Here is a 22,514-nt window from a genome sequence, read left to right on the forward strand (position 1 = left end):
GGACTTGACGGACTAATGTCTTTATCCAACCTCATCTACTATGTAACTATGTTTCCACTATACTGAGTTTTTGGGGGGAGGGGAAGGAGGTTGGCCTGAAGTTTCACGGAGTTAGACATATAGTCTCGGAGCTCTGTTCTGGCGAACATTACATGGGCAAGCTTTTCCAGAGCTCCTGAATTGTCAATAAAGTGGAATCTGCAGACATGTGAAACTACACCACTGAAGGGAATTACCAAGTGGCGTAATGAGCATTTTGCAATTTTTTTCAGAGCTACGCCATTTCAGTGCATCAGCAGAGACACACATTCTAAAAACTGTTAAGCAGGTATCCCAGGCACAACAGCTTTTAGAGAACTCGTCTCTGGCAGTCCCATAAAAGTGAATTTAGAAGCAACACGGGTGACCGGCTGCTTCATTCATTAAGGATATAAGAGACCCTCCTCATGATCAGGGGGGATTCCAATGTGTCAGATGACCAGTAATCTAGTAATTATCTCCTATCCAGTGGAAAACCCTTATAAGATGCAAGTCAGCTATGTATTAACAGTAGTTTTCAATAGATTTACCATTAGACTGAGTTTATTTAAACCTATAGATTCTAGATTTTATCAGCCTAACATTTTACCTGTAGTAGTTGGGCTTAAATGGTCCATTCTTGTTGAGTCCGAGATATTTGGCTTGGTCATCAGTTAACTCAGTTAGATGGGCATCAAATGAAGGCAGATGCAAACTGGCAACGTATTCATCTATAGAGAAGAAAATTGATCTGATTATTATGTGCTTTACAGTAGCGAAGTAATTTAGTGTATCCATGTGGAACATTTGGGAGGGCCATCTGTCCATCCACCTAACTACTCTCTCTAGGAACAAGGATTTTTTTTTAAGAAGGATCATAGTCCAGTGAGACCATTGCTCTTCATTCGGTAGAAGCATAGTTAGGAGTGAGAGGGACTGGCAGTCGGAGTAGTGCAGATACTATGTCTATGCTTTTCATTATTTTAGTTGGTTTAGCAGTTATACTGCTGACATACTGAAAGTGACATTTAGAAAGTGTTTCCCACCATTTCAGATTTTTTTCAGTAATCATATAAAGTGAATGTATACAACACTGTAGTATCGCCAATGAATAAATATATCTACAGTTCCATAACCTACCCATTTTCTTAGGTAGGAGGTACACATCTTGCTTGTATCTGCCTTCAGGGGCATTGTATAGTTCAATTAGCGCTAATGCCTATGGGGAAAAAAAAGAGGTTATAATAACACATTCAGCATATTTGTATTACAGATAAAATGAGTAGATGGGTATTATTAAACGAGAGTTGGATTTTGCAAAAATGAAGCTCACATGCCACCATTTTAAGGGGAGTTCCAATGACAACATTTAGTATGATGTCAATTAGACAAGTCAAAAAGGTAAAGTATCCTGTGGGCTGAGTGAGATACAGTACACTTCCAGCACTCACTCACTCTTCAATCAGTGGAAGTGCTCTCCCTCTCACTCTTGCTTGATACAGCAAGAACTGTAAAGGGAGCCAAGATTATCAAGGAAGGCACAGAATTGTTCAGAATAAGGGCCCTGGCAAGGCAGTACTAAGATATTTGCTGATAAAATGTCTGCAAAAATCATAGCCCATAAAAATACAGGTTAGAAAAGAGATTTTCTCTCAACAAAGAAAACAGTTTTATTTTATATTCATAGCATTTTCAACTTCCAGAGATCTGTACGCATAAAATAAAAAAGGAAGTATATATCATAAACACACACGCAAGTACAGCACAATAGTAACAGACTGAGGCACTGTGCACTCTGCATATCAGTCCAAAGTTTAACATATATGCCGAGAACATATTCATCAATTCAAAATGTTACATAAAGGAGAGGGAGCCCTACCTGAGGTCCAACACACATATACCCTATAATATACATCCCATTTTTTTTTCATTCTGGTCACTACAAATCCACATTCGCATACACAAAAAAAATGATATTGTAGAAATCTAAAGGTATCTTCCCATGGTGGAAAATAAAGAGCAATTCCTCTTCATTTTCTGCCGCCAACATTTTCACCCACGGTTGTCTGCGGTCATCGGCATTCAGTCGCGGCTTCCAGCTGCTGATTAGTCCCAGATGAATGGGCCCAATCAACAGGGAGTCTCGAGCCGTGGACTGAATGAAAACAATCCACCCCCATCCGCAAACCGCCCCCAAATCCGCCATATGAACATGCAATGTTCCAGGTCATCCGCTAGACTGAATATCAGGAATACCATTCTTTGCAGCCAGTTTTTCTCTCTAACTTAAATTCAATGGAGGGGTACCAACTGAAGACAACACTCTATTACATCTATTTATCCTAATGTAATGTATGTAAAGGAGTTATAAAGAATACCCAAAAGAATATGTACAAGTTTTTACGTGCCCAAATTATGAAAACAAAAAAGAAAGGATAGGTAGGTAACTATCAGGGACGTATTAAAAACACACTTTTATTGATATATATTAAAAGCACAAAATGTCCAAAGACGTATTAAATCAAAATTAATGATAGTAATATATATAGTATATAGTTACTATCATTAATTTTGATTTAATACGTCTTTGGACATTTTGTGCTTTTAATATATATCAATAAAAGTGTGTTTTTAACACGTCCCTGATAGGATAAGTAAGTAACTTTCTTTTATGTAAAGAAGTTACTTTTATGTCTCTTAAAATTTCTAAAGAGATTTACACTTACCTCAGTAGTTGCAGTAATTGACAGTACAAATGTTGGAATGGTTGAGCAACTCAGATTTAGAAGACGGCCCTAAAAGACATAACATAGTTAATAATATGTCCTGAAACTATTGTATCACACTGCAATTGGGCATGTGAAGATGGCTGCCAATGCTGTTGACAGTATTGGTTTATAGGGAAAAAACTAAAGCAGGAAACGGTTTTGAAAAATGCTGCTGTGGTAGATATTTTCCACGAACTGGAAAGCCTGAAAGATGATAACATGTAATATTAACTTCTGTACAAATATATTAAAGGGGTTGTCCCATCACAAGGATCCTATCTATACTGCTAGTATATGTGGATTTAAGACTTTTCCTAAATGTATTGCTTTATCAAAACTGCTTTGTTTGGCCGCTATTTTAATTTATTCACTTCATTGTTTACACTCCGTTTCTATGGCCCTTGGGATTATCTGCTCATTTGTCAAGTGATGTAGCTGCCTGCTCTCAGAGGGGGAGGGAGGGGCTGGGAGCAGCTCTGAGCTGTTTGTGTCTGATAAGTAGCGGAGCTCCTCAGATAGGGGAGGTGAGAGCTCCGGGATTTCTGAGCTCTTATCAGTCGGTTTAATTGAATTTGGCTGATAAGGGCAGAGATAGGGAGTCCGTTACCTCTGTATGTAATGCAAACTGACTCAAATCCAGCTCTGCTACATCAACTTCACACTGTGGTAATTCATTAACAACCAATCCCGTGCAAGTGAAACCCCGCCCACCTATGTGCCGAGAAAAGCAGGAAGTGAAGAGAGTACAACAGCCTGAAGGTTAGTGAACAAGCGTCATGGGAATATCCCTTTAAAGGGGTACTCCCACGTTGCATACTCACCCGTCTTCGTTCCTCTAAAATCTTCTGTCTTCCGGCTTTGTTTCGTCATTGGTGGGCGGGGTCACATATGCAAAGCCAAGCGGTGAGATGCCGCTGGCCCTGCGTGCGCACTCATAGACCAGTCTAGCCTTCACAATGCAAATACAGACCCGACACCCTGCGGGTCTGTATTAGCATTGTGAAGGGTAGACTGGTGTATGAGCGCGCACGCAGGGCCGGCGGCATCTCGCCGCTTGGCTTTGCATATGTGACCCCGGAGCGGAACAGCATCGCTTCTGCCGCTGCTGTCTTCATGCAGGGCAGAAGCATAGCGATGTGCCTGTGCCGGCGTCTAACAGTCCCCAGCATCCGCCTATTACAGCGGATGCCGGCAACATCGCTATGTGCCTGCCCTGCATGAAGACAGCAGCGGCAGAAGCGATACTGTTATTCCGCTCCTCCGACCCCCCCCCCCCGGCGGCCCCTTCCCCCAAAGGGTAAACTACCCCCCCCCCCTCCTCCCACCAGGCTCGCTCCCGTGCACTTAGCCCCTCCTCCCTCCCCCCTCAGAGCAGGCTGACACATCACTTGACTCAGGAGCAGCTAGGTCAGGGCTGTGGCCACAAAAAAATGAATAAAGTAAGATAGTGGCCAAACAAAGCAGTTTTGCTGAAGCATTGTATTTAGGAAAAGTCTTACATTCACATTAATAAGCAGTATAGATAGGATCCTTGTGATGGGACAACCCCTTTAATGTTAAATTAGGGAAAACCCATTTCACAAGGCTTACAAATAAACTGCCTATCTCCAGGATTAAACGATTTGGAGTCAGATCCTTCTGCCATGCAGCCCTTACTCTCTAGAATGTGTTACCGGGACCGATCACAAGAACTCATCTTTGAATAATTTTAAATCAAAACCCAAAATGCATGTCTTCAGTCTGAAATTTGAGAGCAAACAACCCCCTCGCTATTCGTAGGATATCGCTAAATGCTGGTTAGTTAACTGCTGGACTGCACTCTGAGTCTATTGTGAGAAAAGTGCATTACAGAAAGTTGCTGTTGTTTTACCTCAGCCAGTAGAACTATCCTCTTTCCATCTGGCCAGATTACATGATCCACTTGAGATCTGATACGTTCCCATGTAAGCTCAGGAGTGCGTAAACTGGTCTGAAAATAAAGTTATAGATTAAAAATAGGGCAAAATAAATTATAGAATTAAAAGTAATAAAACTGGTCTGATATTTCAAGACACTTCCTAAAGTTGGGAGCTTACAATTGTCCAAAATGTCTTTGCATGCTAAGGTATTAAGATTCTCATTCACAGGAACTAAGGGGCCTAGGCAACCCCTGGCAACTCCCCCCCCCAAAAAAAACAAACACCCCCCCCCCCCCCCAAACATAGCTTTATCCCTCCTTCAGACAGGTTGCATCCTCCTGGCATTTGCCAAACCAAGACTTCATTACTGCCAGATAGAGAAGTGTGATTTACCACTCCACAGATCACTTGTTCAGTACTCCAGAGTCTAGTGGCAGAATACTTTACAACACTCCATCCAAGGCTGGACATTGAGTTTGGATGGAGCTTTCTGCAGCTGCTCGACCAGGGAAACTCATGCAATGAAACTCTGAAACAGTTTTTGCATAGCTGTTAATGCCAGAGAATATTTGGAACGCTGCAGTTATTGAGTGAGCAGTACAGTGCCAGCTATTAAGCAGTAGGCAGCTCAGTACTTGGTGACCCTGCTATGTAACATTACATGGTCTGCTGCTTTGTGGTTCAGTTGTTATGGCTCCTTTACTTCCTATCACAGTACCACACTTAAATTCAATGGCCTCTTTAGAACACATTCTATCATAACTGTCCGTAAAGACGACTGCATGACTGTGCTAGATTTTGTATACCTATGGTAACACCTGAATTCAATAAATAAGAGGTATCTCCAAGAATCTTCTCACGTGTGTATAGATAGATAGATATTTGCTAACTGTTCTGAATATAACAAAGTGATAATGATATTGTATGACTATTAATGGTAAAATAGTATAATGCTTACTACATCGATCTCTGTATTAGAGTGTCCCATATTACATACAATGCAACCATTCTTCATACGGTCAAGATGCTCCCGCATGACCACATTTTTGTTACCTATAGACCAAAGTAAGAAAGATCACAAGGCTTATTGGGAAATAAATACTAATACCATCTTGAAAACTTCCAACGTTGTCTATTTCTTCATTTTAAACTCTGCTTTCATCTCTACTGGCTATGGGATTTTATGGTCTATACCTGAAAATCCCAGTTGTCATATACCTGTTACCTGTACAAGTGATGACCACATCCACTTGTCTTATAACTTCATTGAGTTTCACCACACGAAAACCTTCCATGCTGCATTGGAGAGAAAAGTATTTACTGCCAATGTAACAGCCCGCAAACATACAAAGGGGTATTAACATTCTACATAGATTTTATTATTAAAGGGGTTCTCCAGTTCACCTAAGTGTTTATCATACTGATGAACAATGCATAAGGCATGGACACTGCACTGATCATCTGATGTAGTTGCCTCCAGGGGCAGAGAGCTAGAGAGATGGATAGAGCAGGACGCAGCTTTGCTCCTATTCAAGTAACAGGTCATCAGCACAACAATACTTGGGGGAGGGGGCAACCCTTTTAGAAAGCCAATTTCATGTATCCATTTTGAACACTTTATAGAGGGGAGTTAAGATCTTCGTGTCTTAACCAGACTGGAACGCAGTTACAAAAGCCCCCTCTCTGGAAGACCTGTTTACCATTACATAGACAGGACATGGACACTGTGTAATACTTAATTATCCCTGTGGTGGCAGTACAGGAAAACTGGACACTTACTGCCAGATTTATCAACAGATTACAGCTCATTGCATCACTTTGTGATCAACATATTGTAAAAACACAGCAAGCAAATATGGAAATAATGGGTATCCTGACATTTTGATTTTCATCAGTAAAGAGAGGAGAGAAGAAGACTGAACCTTTAGGACCTTGATTAAAAAGCTGTATTTGTGGCCTCTCTTCAAAAGCTATATTTGTGACTCTACCTCCTACTCATCATTGCATATACATAGTACTAGTATATTTTACAGAATTTGTATACACTATAAAAAGGATAATACATTGTAATGCCTAGTCATGATAACAGGACATGAGGGTTTAAGGAGTTTTAGGATAGAACTCAGATTATGAATTGTTGGAGGTACTTGAGAAATGAAGATAAGAAACACTGACCTGCTAGGATTAAGGAATATGTTTATACCATTGACTGAGAGAAATGTAGATGTAGTGTGTGTCAGCCTTACAAGTGGTTTACGGACCATGGTCATGTGACCAGCACACAGGTGCACAGCTGATTACCAGGCAGATGTCTGAATATTGTGCTGTGACTGTAACGAGCGGCACCTGTATTCTCATCACATGACCATGGACCGTAAATCACATGACCATGGTCAGAGTTTTATCCTCTAGAAGTAACAGAATGAATGACAACAAGCCGAAATCTAGAAAACCGTGAGGAATTGATACAGAAAGTATATTGGAAAATTGTATATCTTTTTTATTGTACATTTGTTTGTCAATATTGGTCTGAAAGCGGCCAACCCCTTTAATGTCGTGTTTTCTGGTAACAACCTATATTAATACTACTAGGTGGCATAACTCATAAGCGAAGCAAACCGATTGTATAAAGAATAAAGTGCCAACTCTGGAACCTATTTATTTAGAGTAGCCACTACTTCTTACCAGGCTTGTAGGGCACAGATAGGATCAATCTCTGTGACATGCACAATAGCACCTAGGGCCTTTAGTGCTGCACAACAGCCTTTTCCAACCTGTATAGAAAAGACAAAAACATGTAGAAAAACATGGCTGAATTGCCTATTAGTCAGACAGTTATGCTCAGTTAAGTCTTCTATACTCATATTCAATATGATGTTTGTATGCAGTACTGATACCTGAATCAAAATGTGCACCCCTCAAAACTAGCTAGACACAGTACTGTGCAAAAATTGTAGACAAGTGTGCTGCCAAGTCAGAATGCCTTCAAAAACAGAAATATTTATTTTTGTCAATTAACCCCTTCCTGCTCTGCACCGCACAATTACGTTGCACTGAGTGTATACTTAATGCTCAGCACCATAATAGTACAGCGCTGTAATGCCGTGGGAACACGAGATGTGCCTGTAGCATTACATACGGCTGTCAGCTGAGACCCAGGACTAGCTTCTGGAGTGAGAAAATATCCCCACTCTGGTGGCTTAATTCCTCAGGCGCCATGATCAATAGTGATCACTGTATGTGTGGTTCAGGGGCAAAATCAGTATCCCTCAGAAATTGCGGGGTCCAAGAGGTTGCTATGGCAGCCAGGAGGCCAAGCCCACCTTTTTCTATTGAGTGTCTGATATACACATGTGAAATATCAGTTATCTTTGCTGTTCTAAAGGAAGTTTGCTACCAGAACCCAGCCTCAGCTTACAGTCAAACTGTTTTCCCTTTGTGAATTGGCTTCTCATTTGCAGAATTGTTTTTTCAATTTGTCATTTTGCAAATGAACTCTTTGGAGCAATAAGCCGGCCTGTAGAGGAGTTGGTAGCCAAAACTACAGACTCAGACTCTTATTTCTCCACAGACTAACTCCAACATAAGAAACTTCATAGCTTGTCTAATTTACAAAAAAGCCAGCCACTAAATTCTTATGGATGTAAATATACAATAAAATCAATAAGTGTATAATAAAAGTATAAATAAATCATATTAATTTGAAGTAGGAGACACTAATTGCTTTCCAAATCCAACTCCACCCAAATGGCCCTGAATCCAATTCCACAGCCCTGGCTATAGGAGTGTACTTACCTCTTTTGAGCTATGGCAATGCCCTTGTTGCTGAAAGGGGCTTATCTGCATTCTGACAAAAATGGCAATATATTGGCAACGGAGGCACCAATTCACAAGGGGAAATCTATTTCAGGAGCTGGGTTGATATACTAATTAATTTATACATTGATTAAACAAATTGGATCATGCCTTATACGTTACTCACCTCTCCATATCCACACACAACAACCTGCTTTCCACCAAACATAACATCTGTGCTTCTTTTAAGTCTGCAGAAATAAAATAAAATAAATACGTCACCTCCAATCACAGATATTGCCAGTGAGTACCTGCTCTGTGAAACAGCAGAGAACAAGGGGGTATAACAAAAAAAAAAAAAAAAAGAGATTTAGCTAAGAAGACAAACATATTGATATAACCCAAATATTCCAGTGTAACCTGTAAGACAAATGGACAAAAAAATACTGAAGTGTATAATTAAAATAATTACAAATAAACCCTCATCTTATACTCACCTACAGGAGTCTTCAGTGGTAACTGAATAGAGACCAGAGCTCAATGAACTAAGATTTCTATTCTGGTGCAGGGGAGCTGTAGATGAGAATTATGTCTCTTCTTAAAGGTCCATTAGTCTGTTCCATAATGAAATAGTGCAGAGTGTGTTTTTTTTTTTTCAGGTTACACTGGATCACTTGGAATACATCCGACTCCTTTTTTTCAATTTTGACAAAATTGTCAAAGAGGGTTGTGTGGAAGTTTATTTATTTCAATAAAAAAAAAACTCTTAATGTCTGTGTGGTTTTTTTAATACTATTTCCCCAGTTACTCAATTATTACCCCAATGCCCACAGTCATGACAGGTGAAAAGCTAGGTATCTGCCAATACTCTACCTTCTAAAGGGAGGGCAATGTAATGGGACGGTCATAGGCTGCTGTTACTTGTTGCATCAGGCTGTTTTTTCAAAACCAACCAGAAAAAGCAAGCAGCAGCCTGGGTGAGAAGAGTCAAGGTTTTTGGAGATTCTCTGTCTAATAAAACCAGCCTTCGAGTGCCCCAGTATCTAGCCCTTGCTTTAGATGATGATAACAGGTACCGGAATAAAAACTGGAAGCAGCAGAGTCCTGGGAAGAAGTGAGTACTTTTTTATGTTTATGGTCCCACTAGCAGCACTATTAAATAGTAAAAATATGAATTGGACAACCCCTTTAATGATCAAATCGGCATAAGAGGTTATTATAGTTATTCTTTAGGTACATTTTGCTCTTAAAAGATAAAAAAAAAGTCTAGGTTTTTTTAAATGGTATTTAGTGTTACTTGGACTAAATTGCATATAATCACAAATATCTTACCCATCCAGTATTGATTCACGACAGCAGTATAAATTGTCAAATTTCTGTTTGGTGACAGAGTCATTCACATTCATGGCAGGAACACAAAGCTTACCAGCCTTGGAAAGCTGATACAGGCTGTAAAAATACATAAACTATAATGTAAAAGGTTTATAAAGTATATAAAAATATGTTCTTTACTATATTTAAGAAGCATTTCAATGAAATAATACAGAATATAAATAAATACATAAAACTACAGCAGTACTTCATAACCAGCACCAAGACCTGTATAAATAGAGCTTAAAATGCATGGCTGCTTTTTATTATATATACACATGTGAATTTGCTAATTTTGGTTTGGTTGGTGTCTGAAAAGTAAGTACACAAAATGAAAGGGTGGACTTTAGGCGCTATATGAAGCGTTTTTTTTTTTATTAATGAACATGTGACCGGAAATGCACCGTTGTGGCGCTGCATGTAGACCAAGATGTTGGTTTCCTATCCCTCGCTGAGCCATGTGAAAGGAGAAAACGAGAAGAGAAAGCACTTTAATGGGAAATCAGTTTAAAGGGGCTCTATCAGAAAAATTATGCTGATAGAGCCCCACATGTGCGTGAATAGCCTTTAAAAAGGCCATTCAGGCATTGCTAATGTTATATTAAACTACCCCCCCCCCCTCCATTTTAAAATAATACCCTAAAAAAGAATATGATAATCATACCGTATTGTGCACGCTGGGCAGGCATGCATGTCCTCGGGTCCCGTCTTCTACTTCCAGCGTCATTGCTTGTAATCCCGCACCGGCGCAGTAGCAGGGAAACAGTAGCAGGGGAACTGAGCATGCTCAGTTCCCCTGCTACTGCGCCGACGTGGGATTGAAGATGATGAAGATAGGACCCAAGGAGTAGCAGGGGAACTACTCTTCCCCTGCTACTGCGCTGGCGCGGGATTACAAGCAATGACGCCGGAAGAAGACGACGAGGAAGACAGGACCCGAGGACATCGCTGCAAGAAGACGTAATCGTGGCTAAAGATGACGTCGGACAGTGCATGCCCGATACGGTATGATTATCATATTCTTTTTTAGGGTATTATTTTAAAATGAACGGGGGAGAGGGGGCAGTTTAATGTAACATTAGCAATGCCTGGATGGCCTACTCACGCATATGTGGGGCTCGATCAGCATAATTTAAACCGTCTCTATCATTGGGAAAAGTCATTTGTAGATAAGAACATCCTTGCATAGCCTTTAGAAAGACTGTTTCATACCTACCTTTTGTATGTAAATCACCTCAGTAGTGTTTGAATAAGTCTGTTTTTATTCATATGCTAATGAACTTCGATTGTGCACCGGAAGTCTCACTGTGCACTGTCTGCTCTATGTGTATGTATAGCAGAGGATCCTGTGCTCATGAAATCTCTGCTGTACATACTGTACACATAGAGCAGACTGTGATCACAGACACTTCCTGTGCACAATGAAAGTTCATTAGCATATGAATAAAAATGACTTATTCAAACACTACTGAGGCGATTTACATACAAAAGGTAGGAGTGAAACAGCCTTTCTAATGGCTATGCAAGAATGTGCTTATCTAAAAATGACTTTTCCCAATGATAGAGCCCCTTTAATCACTGTTACTTATTTACAAGAATTGCTCAAAGTGCTGCCCGCCTGCCTCGATGCAAGCAGTGCAACGCCGGGAGATGGATTGACGCACCAGTTCACAGACTCCTGGCATGGCCCTCACTGTGACAAACGTAGCCCAGATGTGGTTCATGAGCTCTTCATGGGTTTGCACAGACATTTCGTATACAACGGCCTTGACATACTCTTTCTCTTCTTTGTTTCTCCTTTCACATGGCGCAGCTAGGGATGAACAACGGTGAATTTCCGGTCACATGTTCATTAATAAAAAAACTCTTCATATACCGGCTAAAATCCACCCTTTCATTTTGTGTACCTACTTTCCGGACACCCTGTACATAAAAATTTGAGGTTCTTCATATACATAGTTAATCAAGCTTGTAAAAGCCTATCTGCTACGACAAGGCGACCTCATTCAGATAGGACCCTACACTAAGGCATACCTCTCCTCCACTTACAACAGGTCTACAGTGTAAATACCAGGCAATTAGGACCCAGAGCCATGCTCCATTTCAATTAAAATAGCCTTGAACAGATAGGCGTCTTAAGGAGAATCTAAGAGCATGCTCTATTCCAATTAAATAGTCCTATGCAAGTGTAAGATGTGCAAGTCCAATAGAGGGGGGCCAACCCTCCAAAATATTATACATAGCACAATATTTAGTCAGCACATCCCAATGTAAACAAGTGCAAACTGCTATGGCAGTAATATAGATATGTAAACTACAGCAGTGCTTTATATAATGGAAGATATTTATTGAAAAGCAGCTAACCATGCTGCTATGCCCGCTGCATGAGCCATTACTGTGCAGGACCACTCAATGGAAACTCAGAATAAACAGGGATTTAAATTAATAAAAATTACACAGAACCTTTCCCACAACACAATATATCAACCCACTTACCTACTCCTGCTCTATAACATGTTGCTGAAAGACCAGGCAGCTTGGTCAACAAGATAGATTCCCTTTAAGCAATAGGTAACTGTGGGTAACACTTGTGCCTTTAAAGTGTAACTAAACTTTCGTACATTTCATTTTCTGATAGTATTTGTGTCAATAAATTTGTGTTAATAAATTTATAATATACTTTATTAACAATATTTGTCTCCTTCCTGTGAAATCCTGTATCTCTTTATTCTTTCCCTTGCATCTGCACTGATAGCTTTTCCTGCCGCCTGCCTGTACAGCAGAGTCCTGGACTCAATGCCTGTGATCCTGTTCCCATGACAGCCGAAAGCCTTATGTAGGCTCCCAGGTTTGTCATAGTAATATTACTATATAGAACAGCCTCAGTACTGATGTAGAGAATCTCCCATAGACTGAAGCATAGTTGTGTTGCAGTCTATTGGACATATAAAATGGTCATTTGGGCTTTTACTCTTGGCTGAAAACCAAACTAGTTATAATGTATAGGGAAGGGATCCGACTGCTCCTTACTGTTTACAAGTAGAGATGAGCGAATAGTATTCGAAAGAGCAGTTTCCAAATCGTCGCTCCATAGGAATGAATGGGCGCTTAACCCCTTGCAGTTCGCCCGCTCCCATTCATTCCTATGGGAGCGAGGTATTCGAAACTAGAGTTTCGAATAGTATTTGTTCATCTCTATTTACAACCCCTGCCTCAGAGATAAACTGTGGTGTAGCCATAATGTGATTATTAGCATCAGAAAAACTGATAGCACACCAAGCTGAAGTTTTATACAGCTTGACAATATTATATTGCCTAGCAAGTCCCTGCAGATATTTCAAGTTTTCATGAAAATTTCTTTAAGTTTCAGGGAAAATAATAAGTTTACCGATGCACCCCAGTCACACTCTCTTCCACGATACCACGGATCTTTTTATAAACATTTGGATATTTCTTGTAGACCCAATGAGTTAAATCTCCTCCATCATCCAGGATCTAAAAAAAAAAAAAAAAAAAGATGCTAGGAGTGATATCAGATTTGACAATCATGGTCATTACAAGTAATAAAATCTAAAGGGTTTCTTAAAGGGAGTGTATAACCTTCCCGACCCATTTAAACAGCCCCCATGGTGATATAGATGTCATAACACAGCTAAAAATCAAATTTTTTATGTATTGGTCACTTGTAGCACAGGGGGTATTCCCTCGTCCCCAAGCACTGATCTAACCAATGATTCCACACTTTCGTTCATGTTTGTGACATCCCTGTACATTAGGAGCTGATCTGATGTCACCATGCCCTTGCCAAGATGCTCTTACTGCCCTCAGCTTGCATGAGCGTATTGCACCAGAGCCACCTGCTCAGCGTGACCTGCACCCAGGAAAGGAGAAAAGCACCTTCACTGGGAAGACTGAAAGAGTGCATCATGGGCACCCATCAATGTTATAGCATCTATACCACTATGCGTGAAGTTTAAAGGGGTTGGGGACATCATAGACTCCCTTTAAATGAAATAAGAAGCTTCTAACTCCCATATACCATATTTGGCTGCCAACTATCACCATTCACAGAGCGATCAATGCACCACCAGAAATCGTCTTCTGATTCTCCTTTCCAGGCAAATACTGCAACACCTACAGAAATATGGGAAAAAGAAACATATATTTAGCAAATGTAAACAACAGCCATGAGCAATACAATGCATCTTGACATTAGGCTTTTTGTTGTCAGCTTCACATGTATTTCAGATTTCAGTCATACATTTTCTCTGCTTAGGATAATATTGAATTAACTAAGACTTACTGTAAAGTTAAAGGGGTGGTCTAACCTTAGACATTTATGTCAACGCCATAGTACCATGTTTTGAAGACAGGTACGTATCCCAAATATTAGGATCAGACATTCAGAAGTCTCCATATTTAGAACTCTGCATTGTGCCAATCCTTTGTCAAACTGACAATTGAGATTTGTCCTTCCCTTTGTCAGTGGTGTGTACCTTTACACGTTAAAACACTGTAAAATCAGTGCTGACAGAGTTACAGAGAGTCTGAACACACTACTTTTCCAATGAAGAAGAGAGAGGTTAATATATATATATATATATATATATATATATATATATATATATATATATATATATGTAGTAAGCCGATGGCTGGTCAGGTAATGGAGGGGCTTACATCTCACCCAGACTACTAAGGTGGGTGAGATGAGAAAACTCCAGAAAGAATGTTTCTCAGCAGACAATTTTGTCTGCTGAGGGTCATTTCAGAGTTCCAGTTACTGGGCTGGATTTTTAGGAATGGCAGGTAGGTTGGTAGTGGGACCTGTCATTCCACACCCCCCTCCAGTCCACACTTTGGGGATGTTCTGGAAGACTCTCGGCTGTTGAGAGTCTCCTCGTCAAGGAGGCTTTAGAAGCCAGCTCCAGCAGTAGATCTTTGGCAGAGTTTGGCTGGAGAGCCAACAGAGAGGTCATATTTTTGGAGCTGTGACCTGAATGACTCAACTGGCTTTTGATTTCTGTGATTCTAGGTGAGGTAACCTATTCTATGTTTAGGTAGAGCCTAGCCGGGCCGGTATTTATTTTTGCATTGTTTTCTTTTGTTGCTGCACTACCTTTTTTTGTGTGGAAATAAAACTCTACTTTTGTTTTGGACTAAAGAAACTGGACTTGTGTGTCTATGCCACCCCACCTAGCAACCCCAGACTCTGACAATATAAAATAAAATAATATATATATGCATGCATCGTTAGTCAGAAAATAGGGAAGTGCTGTTCTGCTGGAAGAAGCCTGGAAGGTAGAAGATAGGCAAGTAGTAGTGACGTTCTATTTATGGAAACAGATCATCCCCGGATAACCATAAAATGTCCCTGGGGTGGTCATGTGATATGACTAAATATACATACTTCCTAAAATATATTATTTAGGAAGTAGGTGGGAGGGGGGGGGGTTAGATTAGTGTAGGGATTTAATTTTATCCCGGGCAACCCCTTTAAGAGCAGATTGAGCTCACAGTAAATATTCCTTAACTAACTTAGCTAGTTTAGGGCCTCCATCTCAGATTCCATACAGTACTATTTTTGCCATTAAAATAATGGACACCAGCACAAAACCTGACGGACCCAATTATAACTCACTAAGGTCTATTGCGCACCAAAAATACTAAACATGCAAAAGCAAACAAAGCCCAACATGGATATTCTCATATATTCTCAGTGTTAAGAAGCAAGCATTGTAGTAAATACTGTAAAAAAAAAATGTTGCCAAATGCAGGCGCAAAATTTTTTATTTAACCCTTTACATGACCATACTTCTTACATGTACATGCCTGAAATTCAGCTATGCCATTCTATGCTAAATATAATGTGATATGTGCACCATTAAATTTTATTTTTCAGACGCTTAAGATAAACAAAAAAAAAAGATGATCTATACAAAAATAAGAACATAGGACGATAAAATAAAAAAATCTGAGGATATAGTTGACTAAATTAATAAAAGACAGCAACATATACCAGCAGGGAAAGGATTAAGTGTTCACATTCTCACACTGCCTCATTAAAGATTATTTTAAGCACATTAAGAAATTAAAGGAAGGTCAGGATTTCCCCATCTGCTCAAGCCAATAGAGCAAATATCAGAGTACCAAAACATCATTTATGGATACAATGCAGGCACTGTTATACTTAGTTTTATCTAGCATTGCAGGAAAGTACAGAAATGTACGACTAGTAATAATCTAGACATTTATGTATCACTAATAGTGAAAGCTGTTGCAATCTGGCTCTGTGGGATAAAAAAAAAAAAAAAAGTCTCACATCAATTGATGGAAATTTCAATCCAAGTTTTGATTTAGTTTATGATTTGGCTAGCAACCAGACCACGAGCACATGACCCTGAGAGCAGTGCCATAAATTTTGTTTTTAAAGAAATACCAGAAACCAATTACCAGAAAACGTGAAAGAAACTGCAGAAATGCACCAACAAATTTTTTGCAAATTAAAACTGGGTATCACATAAGTATATCATTTTTAATAGGAATTTTGTATAGGGCCCTGCCTTCTTTTATTAAAGAAGACTTTTCACCACCTTCAACAAGTCAAGCTCTCCATATCAATTAATAGGTGAGCACAGGTTTTTTTTTTAGCCTCCACCATTCCAGAGTAATCAGTGCTGTTAGTTTTGGTACCTGCTATGTACAGTAGGGCGGTGTCAGGCAGGAGCAGGCAAGGAATGTGATTCTGAGCTCTGACTCACAACCCACCGCCTGACACAGCCCTTCTGACAATACAGAACGTCAGGTAATGCCGGGTTCACACCAGTATTCGGGTGACCGTTTTATGCTCTCTTCGGTGAAACGGATTTTTTTTAAACCAGACACGAAGTCCTGCATGTCCGACTCTGTGTCTGGTTAAAAAAAAAAAACGGTTTCAGCGGGGAGAGCATAAAACGCTCACTGGTGCTCACGGCCGGACATTTTTCATACCCATTCAAATAAAATGAGTTTGAAACATGACTGCAGGTTTTCGTCTCCTTCCAGTTTTGTTCAGGAAATGGAAACCCACAGAACGGAGACCCAGGGCGCAGATGTGAACGAGCCCTAAGTAATAATGATACGCGTATTAAAGCAAGTAACTCTGGCTCTCAGTTTAGTTGCCCATATGCTTCATTTTTATTACATCCATATTATAAATGATAAAATGTTTAGGTCAGTGCATTCTGACCTTCATCATTAATCTGTACTATTACATAATAATAACAAAATCAGAACGATGAGTTGAAAATTATCCAATATGGAGCCGCACATAGCTGTGAGTTTAAATCTATTGTCCCATGAGTACTGTAGATACACAGAGCATGTATAAACTCATAGGAAAACAACTTTATGCGCAAAAAAAAGTGATCAACCAATCAGTAGTCCAAACAATGGACCTGATGTAAATTTTTTTGCACATAAAGAAGTTTTCCTACGAGTTTAAACATGTTGTGTGTATCTACATATTATCTATTTAAACCATAAAGATCATTTACTGCTACCCAGTTGTCTATCTGTCGTACTTGGTTTATGGGTGATATATAGAGATGAGCGAGTAGTATTCGATTGAGTAGGTATTTGATCGAATACTACGGTATTCGAAATATTCGTACTCGATCGAATACTACTAGCTATTCACAGTAAATATTCGATTTAGAGCCAGCGTTGACTGGCTGAATGGTATACAGTGTATAGCATTCGGCAAATCAACGCTGGTTCTGCAGTAGGCTCGTTCTTGCTAGTCGAGAGCGCTGGCAGCTTGCTGATACGAGGGAGCTGACTTTTTCTCATAGGAATGAACTGACCAGCGTTGATTGGCCAGTGTACAGCATTCGGCCAATCAACGCTGGTTCTACCAGAGGCTCGTCTGTGGAGTCTAAAATCGGACCACAGCATTGGTCCATAGTCTCCATTGTGGTCCGATCTTAGACTCCGCCTCCTCACAGACGAGCCTCCGGTAGAACCAGCGTTGATTGGCCGAATGCTGTACACTGGCCAATCAACGCTGGTCAATTCATTCCTATGGGAAAAAGTAAGCTCCCTCGTAACAGCAAGCTGCCAGCTCTCCCGACTAGCAAGGACAAGACTGCTGCAGAACCAGTGTTGATTTGCCGCAGGCTTGTCTTTGCTAGTCGGGAGGGCTGGCAGCTTGCGGTTACGAGGGAGCTTACCTTTTATCAACGCAACTGCAAGCACTGTGCAGTTAAAGCGCACGGACCCCACAGACTATAACGGGGTCCGTGCGCTTTAACTGCACAGCGCTCCTCCTAAACACTCTCCTCCTGCTATTCGTGGACTTGATGACTCTCCTTTAGTCGAACAGTGGTTTCCCCTGAAACAAGCATTTTTTCCCATAGACTACAATGGGGTTCTATATTCGATGGAGTAGTCGAATATTGAGGCTCTACTCGAAACAAATATCGAATCTCGAATATTTCACTGTCCGCTCATCTCTAGTGATATATCATCTTCGTAATTTACCTTTACATTTTTAGTAGCTTAATGTGGATAGCTCATACAGTTTTATTGGCCATCCAATAAAGTTTATAGTTTTAGGTAAACCCAGATAGGGAGTGATTCTTCCACATTTTTTATTATTCCTCCCAAGGAAAGAGGCAGAAATAAAAGTAAATATATGACATTAATTTTATTGTTATTTTATCAATAGTCTATTAATTATCTGCAAACATATATCACTTACCTGACTCTGCCAAAGCGGCAGCCACTTCATTTTGAGTTGAATAGATATTACAAGCAGACCAGCGACATTGGGCACCAAGCGCACACAAAGTCTCAATAAGAACCTAAAATTATTACAAATAAAGTATAACTCACAAATATACAAGAAAGCTGAAAATAACACTATCCATAATTCTATTCAAACTAATAGAAATCTAGGTTAGAAAAATAATGTACAAATAAGTACACAAGTGTTAATAGAGCTTTTATGATATGTTCAAATGTACAGTGCTGTACAAGTTATCCCGACTACCATAATACCTCATATGTGAATGTACACTGATATATGGGCGCACAGAAAGGCACAGAAGGGAAGGAGAAACAATGAGCTTTTGCAGGGTAGAGTTTGCCGTGATCAGTTTCAGTCGTCATGTCGCATTTGGAGAGACTTGAGGTGCCAAAACAATGGAAAGCCCCAAAAAGTGACCCCATTTTGGAAATGAGGCTGTACAAAGCAGTCTATCATACAAATGAATTCCAGACAAGCCTGAGAGCCTTGAATAGGCTCCTGACTGTCATGGCAACAGATCACCGGCCCCAGATCTTGTAGTGGGTGCTGGTGATCCTCGGCAAAATGGTGATGCCCAGGTGCTGCCGGCAAGATGGCTAACCGGGGCAAAGCTAACTGATATGCCAGGGCCTTAAAGTTTGCTGTATATTTAAATACCTGACATCCACCATACTATTAGTATATAAGATGAACTAATACTGATTAAACCTTCAAAATTGTTAAAAGATACATTTTAACTACTGTATGCGCCCCTTTATTCTTAGAATTTGTGGGTGTCCAATCAATATGTCATAATTTAGTACAATGTGAAAACCCTTTACAAAGAACGAAAAAATGTAATTGTAATAAACCCAATTAGGTTGCTGCAGCAATGTTTCTTCAATAAGAGATAAACAGATACAACTGAATTAAAACATTTTTTTTCTATGAACAAAGTTAAGCATTTCTGAAATTATAAGAAGTTAAAAATTTTGCAGAATTGTAAAGATTTTCTCTAAACATCTTAGTGGTGGCAGTCAGTTGTCTTGACCAAAAATGCAAGAACTTTCTACATTCAGGCACTTGCCAGAAAGCCAGCCATGATTTCCTTATTGTGACTAGGTTATCTTTTCCTGCATGTAATTATCCTTGACCGGTCCCAAATAAGGAAATTATACCACGGGAAATCTTTAAAAAACTGCTAAATGCTTACTTATTTATATTTACAAAATGTTTAACTTTCAATTGTCTACATATGGTTCTGTTCATGTTAAATTCCTCTTCATTACAATGTACCAACCCCAGTTTGTGCTGTAATGTGTGTGCAGCCAACTATCTTCGCTCCGGCTAGTGGTTTCTCCCCCTGGGCTCGTTTCCTCAGAGAGATTAGCGCTGTCATTTCTGAAAACAAAGTAAAGATTTATATCAGTAATAACAATTGACCGGCCTGTTTGATGATGAAACCATTTTTTTCCCATTGTCATATACCAAGCCCTTTAAACTTTTTTATTTTTCCATCACTGTTATAGTACAAGAGCTTGTTTCATTATGGGATGTGATTAACTGTTATTAACACTTTCTGGGACGCAATAGAAAAAGATAGCAATTTTACCAATCACCATGTGGCTTAAGTAACCTGATAAACCTGATTTATTCACTGGGTCAGGGTAATAAAATTAATACCTAATTTATATATTTTTTTCCAAGTTTTACATTTGCTGAGTAAAAATCCTTTTCATAATAATTTTTTTCTCGTCAATACTTTCCAAGACTTAACTATGGGGTTATTATTTTTTTTTTTTTTTACTTTTAATCCCTTTTGATCATGCTTTTCAGTGGCCAACAGGAAAAATACCCCATACCCCCCCCCCCCCCCCAGCAATTCTGGCATTTTTTTTTTTAGCATACAGTTAAAATAACATTACAGTTGTATTGTTCAGGTTCCTTAAGGACATGCATTAACCAATATGTGTGTTATGTTTTTTTTTTTTCAATCTTTTATTAAATATTTTGAGATGGATGGATTAATGCAGTGTTATGTTTTAAATGTTTTCTTTACAAAAATGTTTTATTTAATTAAATTATTTTGTCCCATGGGGGTTTTTAATCTTTTATAATGTACTGCACTAACTTTGGCACAGCCTAATAGGGTTACACATAGACAGCCTTCATTAGGCCTTTATCTGCCATGTAAAGTTAGTGAACTGCAAACAAGATCGCATTAGTTCCGATGCCTACAGAAAGGAGGCCCCTCTGTCCAAAACCCCTTAGATGCTGCTGTTGTTATTGACTGTGGCATCTAGGGGGTTAAATGTCCGATGATCAGCGTTTGCTCATCCTAGATGTTAGGAGTAGATGACCAGCTGTATACTCATGCCTGTCTGAGTGTGCAAGAGACCCTGCATTATTTCAGCACAGTTGACATAGAAGGTCACTTGCAGCACAATAAAGATAATTAGTGACCTACATAGAAAGTCTATACATCAGCCACTAATGGGCTAAACTAACTTTGTTCTTTGTAAACCAAGACTTCCTTGCTAAAGCCATGTCCACATAAGCCTGTGCCAGTACCAGCACAGTGCATGACATTCACCAAATATTATACATGTTTTGCAAAAAAAAAAAAAAAAAAACCCCTTCTCAGAGCAAATGTGCCTACTTTACAAGTTTCCAAACCTGCATCGTGGATGATGGTGTGGAAGACCTGCTACAATTCCTTCAAGTTTGCTGCCGCAAACTCAGATTATTTTAGGTGCAGCAGCAGCATGCAATGCATGAAACAGACCCTTAAATATCTATTCAACTCAGCAGTCACCTTGCTCTGCAATCTCAATCTCTCTCCGTCCAAATTCAGCTTGCTTAACGTTCTTGACGCAGAAGTCACTGCTGCCTTTTGAGGTGGTTTGCTGTTTGTCACGAGGAGACATCTCATCATCTGAACTGTCTGTGTAGGAAGCAACTAACAGAAGAACAATGCAGAGAAACATGACATCAATACAAACAATATGTGTTGTTGCTACTTTCGTCTTTGAAGTTAGTACTTGGATTACGGAGCAGGAAGGCATAAAAATGTAGGCAGGAGCACCACAGATAATATCTGAAGAGTGCAGGTTGTCTCACAGCTGGGCGAGAATAGGGGCGAACACTGGGCGCTGGCTTGACTAGGTGCGGACAAGGCCTTTGATTCTGTAGAGCGATAGAAGTACTCCATAGATTTCGCCTTGGTCCACTGCTCTGTACAAAAAACCTAGAGCAAATTTGTTGGTCAATGGTCAGTGCTCTTCCTTCTCTTATCTTGGCAGGGGCACACATCATATTTTTGACTGAAACAGAAGTCTCACTTTCTAGAACTATCCAGCTTCTAACCCCTTTATCTGGACCATATTAATGCCTGTATGGAACTCTGACTATAATAATCTAGCAGAGGTCAAGGCTTTTAAGTATATTATATCTATCACTGAAACCGCAAATAGTTATACCCCCATTTATACCCCCTTCTAAGTTACGAGGGCCTTTACTTCTGTCCACATGGGGTTGTATAAAATTTATTAAAAAGATCTGTCTCCCCAAAGGTTTATACCTTTAAGAAAATTCTGCAAGCCACATTCCTAAATCCTTCTTCAAGACACTAAATTCTATCATAGAGTAGAATAGAGGGAGAATCTAATTACAAAACTTATTAAAACGTCACTTTTAATGATAAAGATACAATAAAATCAGGGGCAGGAATAAAGCGGTGATACTGGTAAGCATCTAAACCGTGTAATATACCATCAAAGACACAGGGATCAGTTAAACAGCTCAGGGCCAATTTACTCCCATTTATGTCAATTCTGTCTACACTGATAGCTGAACTATCTCCCTATGTACATGATAGGTTATGTACACTGTATGGAC

The 22,514-nt window shown here is 39.7% G+C and overlaps 1 protein-coding gene across 4 annotated transcripts in view; it reads right to left on the reverse strand.

Annotated features, from left to right (window-relative positions):
* The window catches only part of AHCYL1 (adenosylhomocysteinase like 1), a 37,230-nt gene that overhangs the window by 2,137 nt on the left and 12,579 nt on the right, over window positions 1–22,514 (reverse strand). For 2 of the 4 annotated variants that reach the window (XM_075264220.1, XM_075264217.1), the window contains exons 3-16: window positions 21,433–21,576; window positions 19,918–20,018; window positions 18,591–18,693; window positions 13,890–13,984; window positions 13,239–13,345; window positions 9,812–9,928; window positions 8,667–8,730; window positions 7,370–7,458; window positions 5,910–5,980; window positions 5,643–5,737; window positions 4,657–4,755; window positions 2,745–2,813; window positions 1,159–1,237; window positions 629–749 (exon numbers count right to left, since the gene is read on the reverse strand). In XM_075264220.1, coding sequence (XP_075120321.1) covers window positions 629–749; window positions 1,159–1,237; window positions 2,745–2,813; window positions 4,657–4,755; window positions 5,643–5,737; window positions 5,910–5,980; window positions 7,370–7,458; window positions 8,667–8,730; window positions 9,812–9,928; window positions 13,239–13,345; window positions 13,890–13,984; window positions 18,591–18,693; window positions 19,918–20,018; window positions 21,433–21,576 — 1,354 coding nt within the window. Of the gene's footprint in view, window positions 1–624; window positions 750–1,158; window positions 1,238–2,744; window positions 2,814–4,656; window positions 4,756–5,642; window positions 5,738–5,909; window positions 5,981–7,369; window positions 7,459–8,666; window positions 8,731–9,811; window positions 9,929–13,238; window positions 13,346–13,889; window positions 13,985–18,590; window positions 18,694–19,917; window positions 20,019–21,432; window positions 21,577–22,514 lie in introns of those variants that run through there. The other 2 variants (XM_075264221.1, XM_075264218.1) reach the window with 1 other exon arrangement.

Source organism: Leptodactylus fuscus, chromosome 2 (assembly GCF_031893055.1).
Source record: "Leptodactylus fuscus isolate aLepFus1 chromosome 2, aLepFus1.hap2, whole genome shotgun sequence".
Taxonomy (NCBI): Eukaryota; Metazoa; Chordata; class Amphibia; order Anura; family Leptodactylidae; genus Leptodactylus; species Leptodactylus fuscus.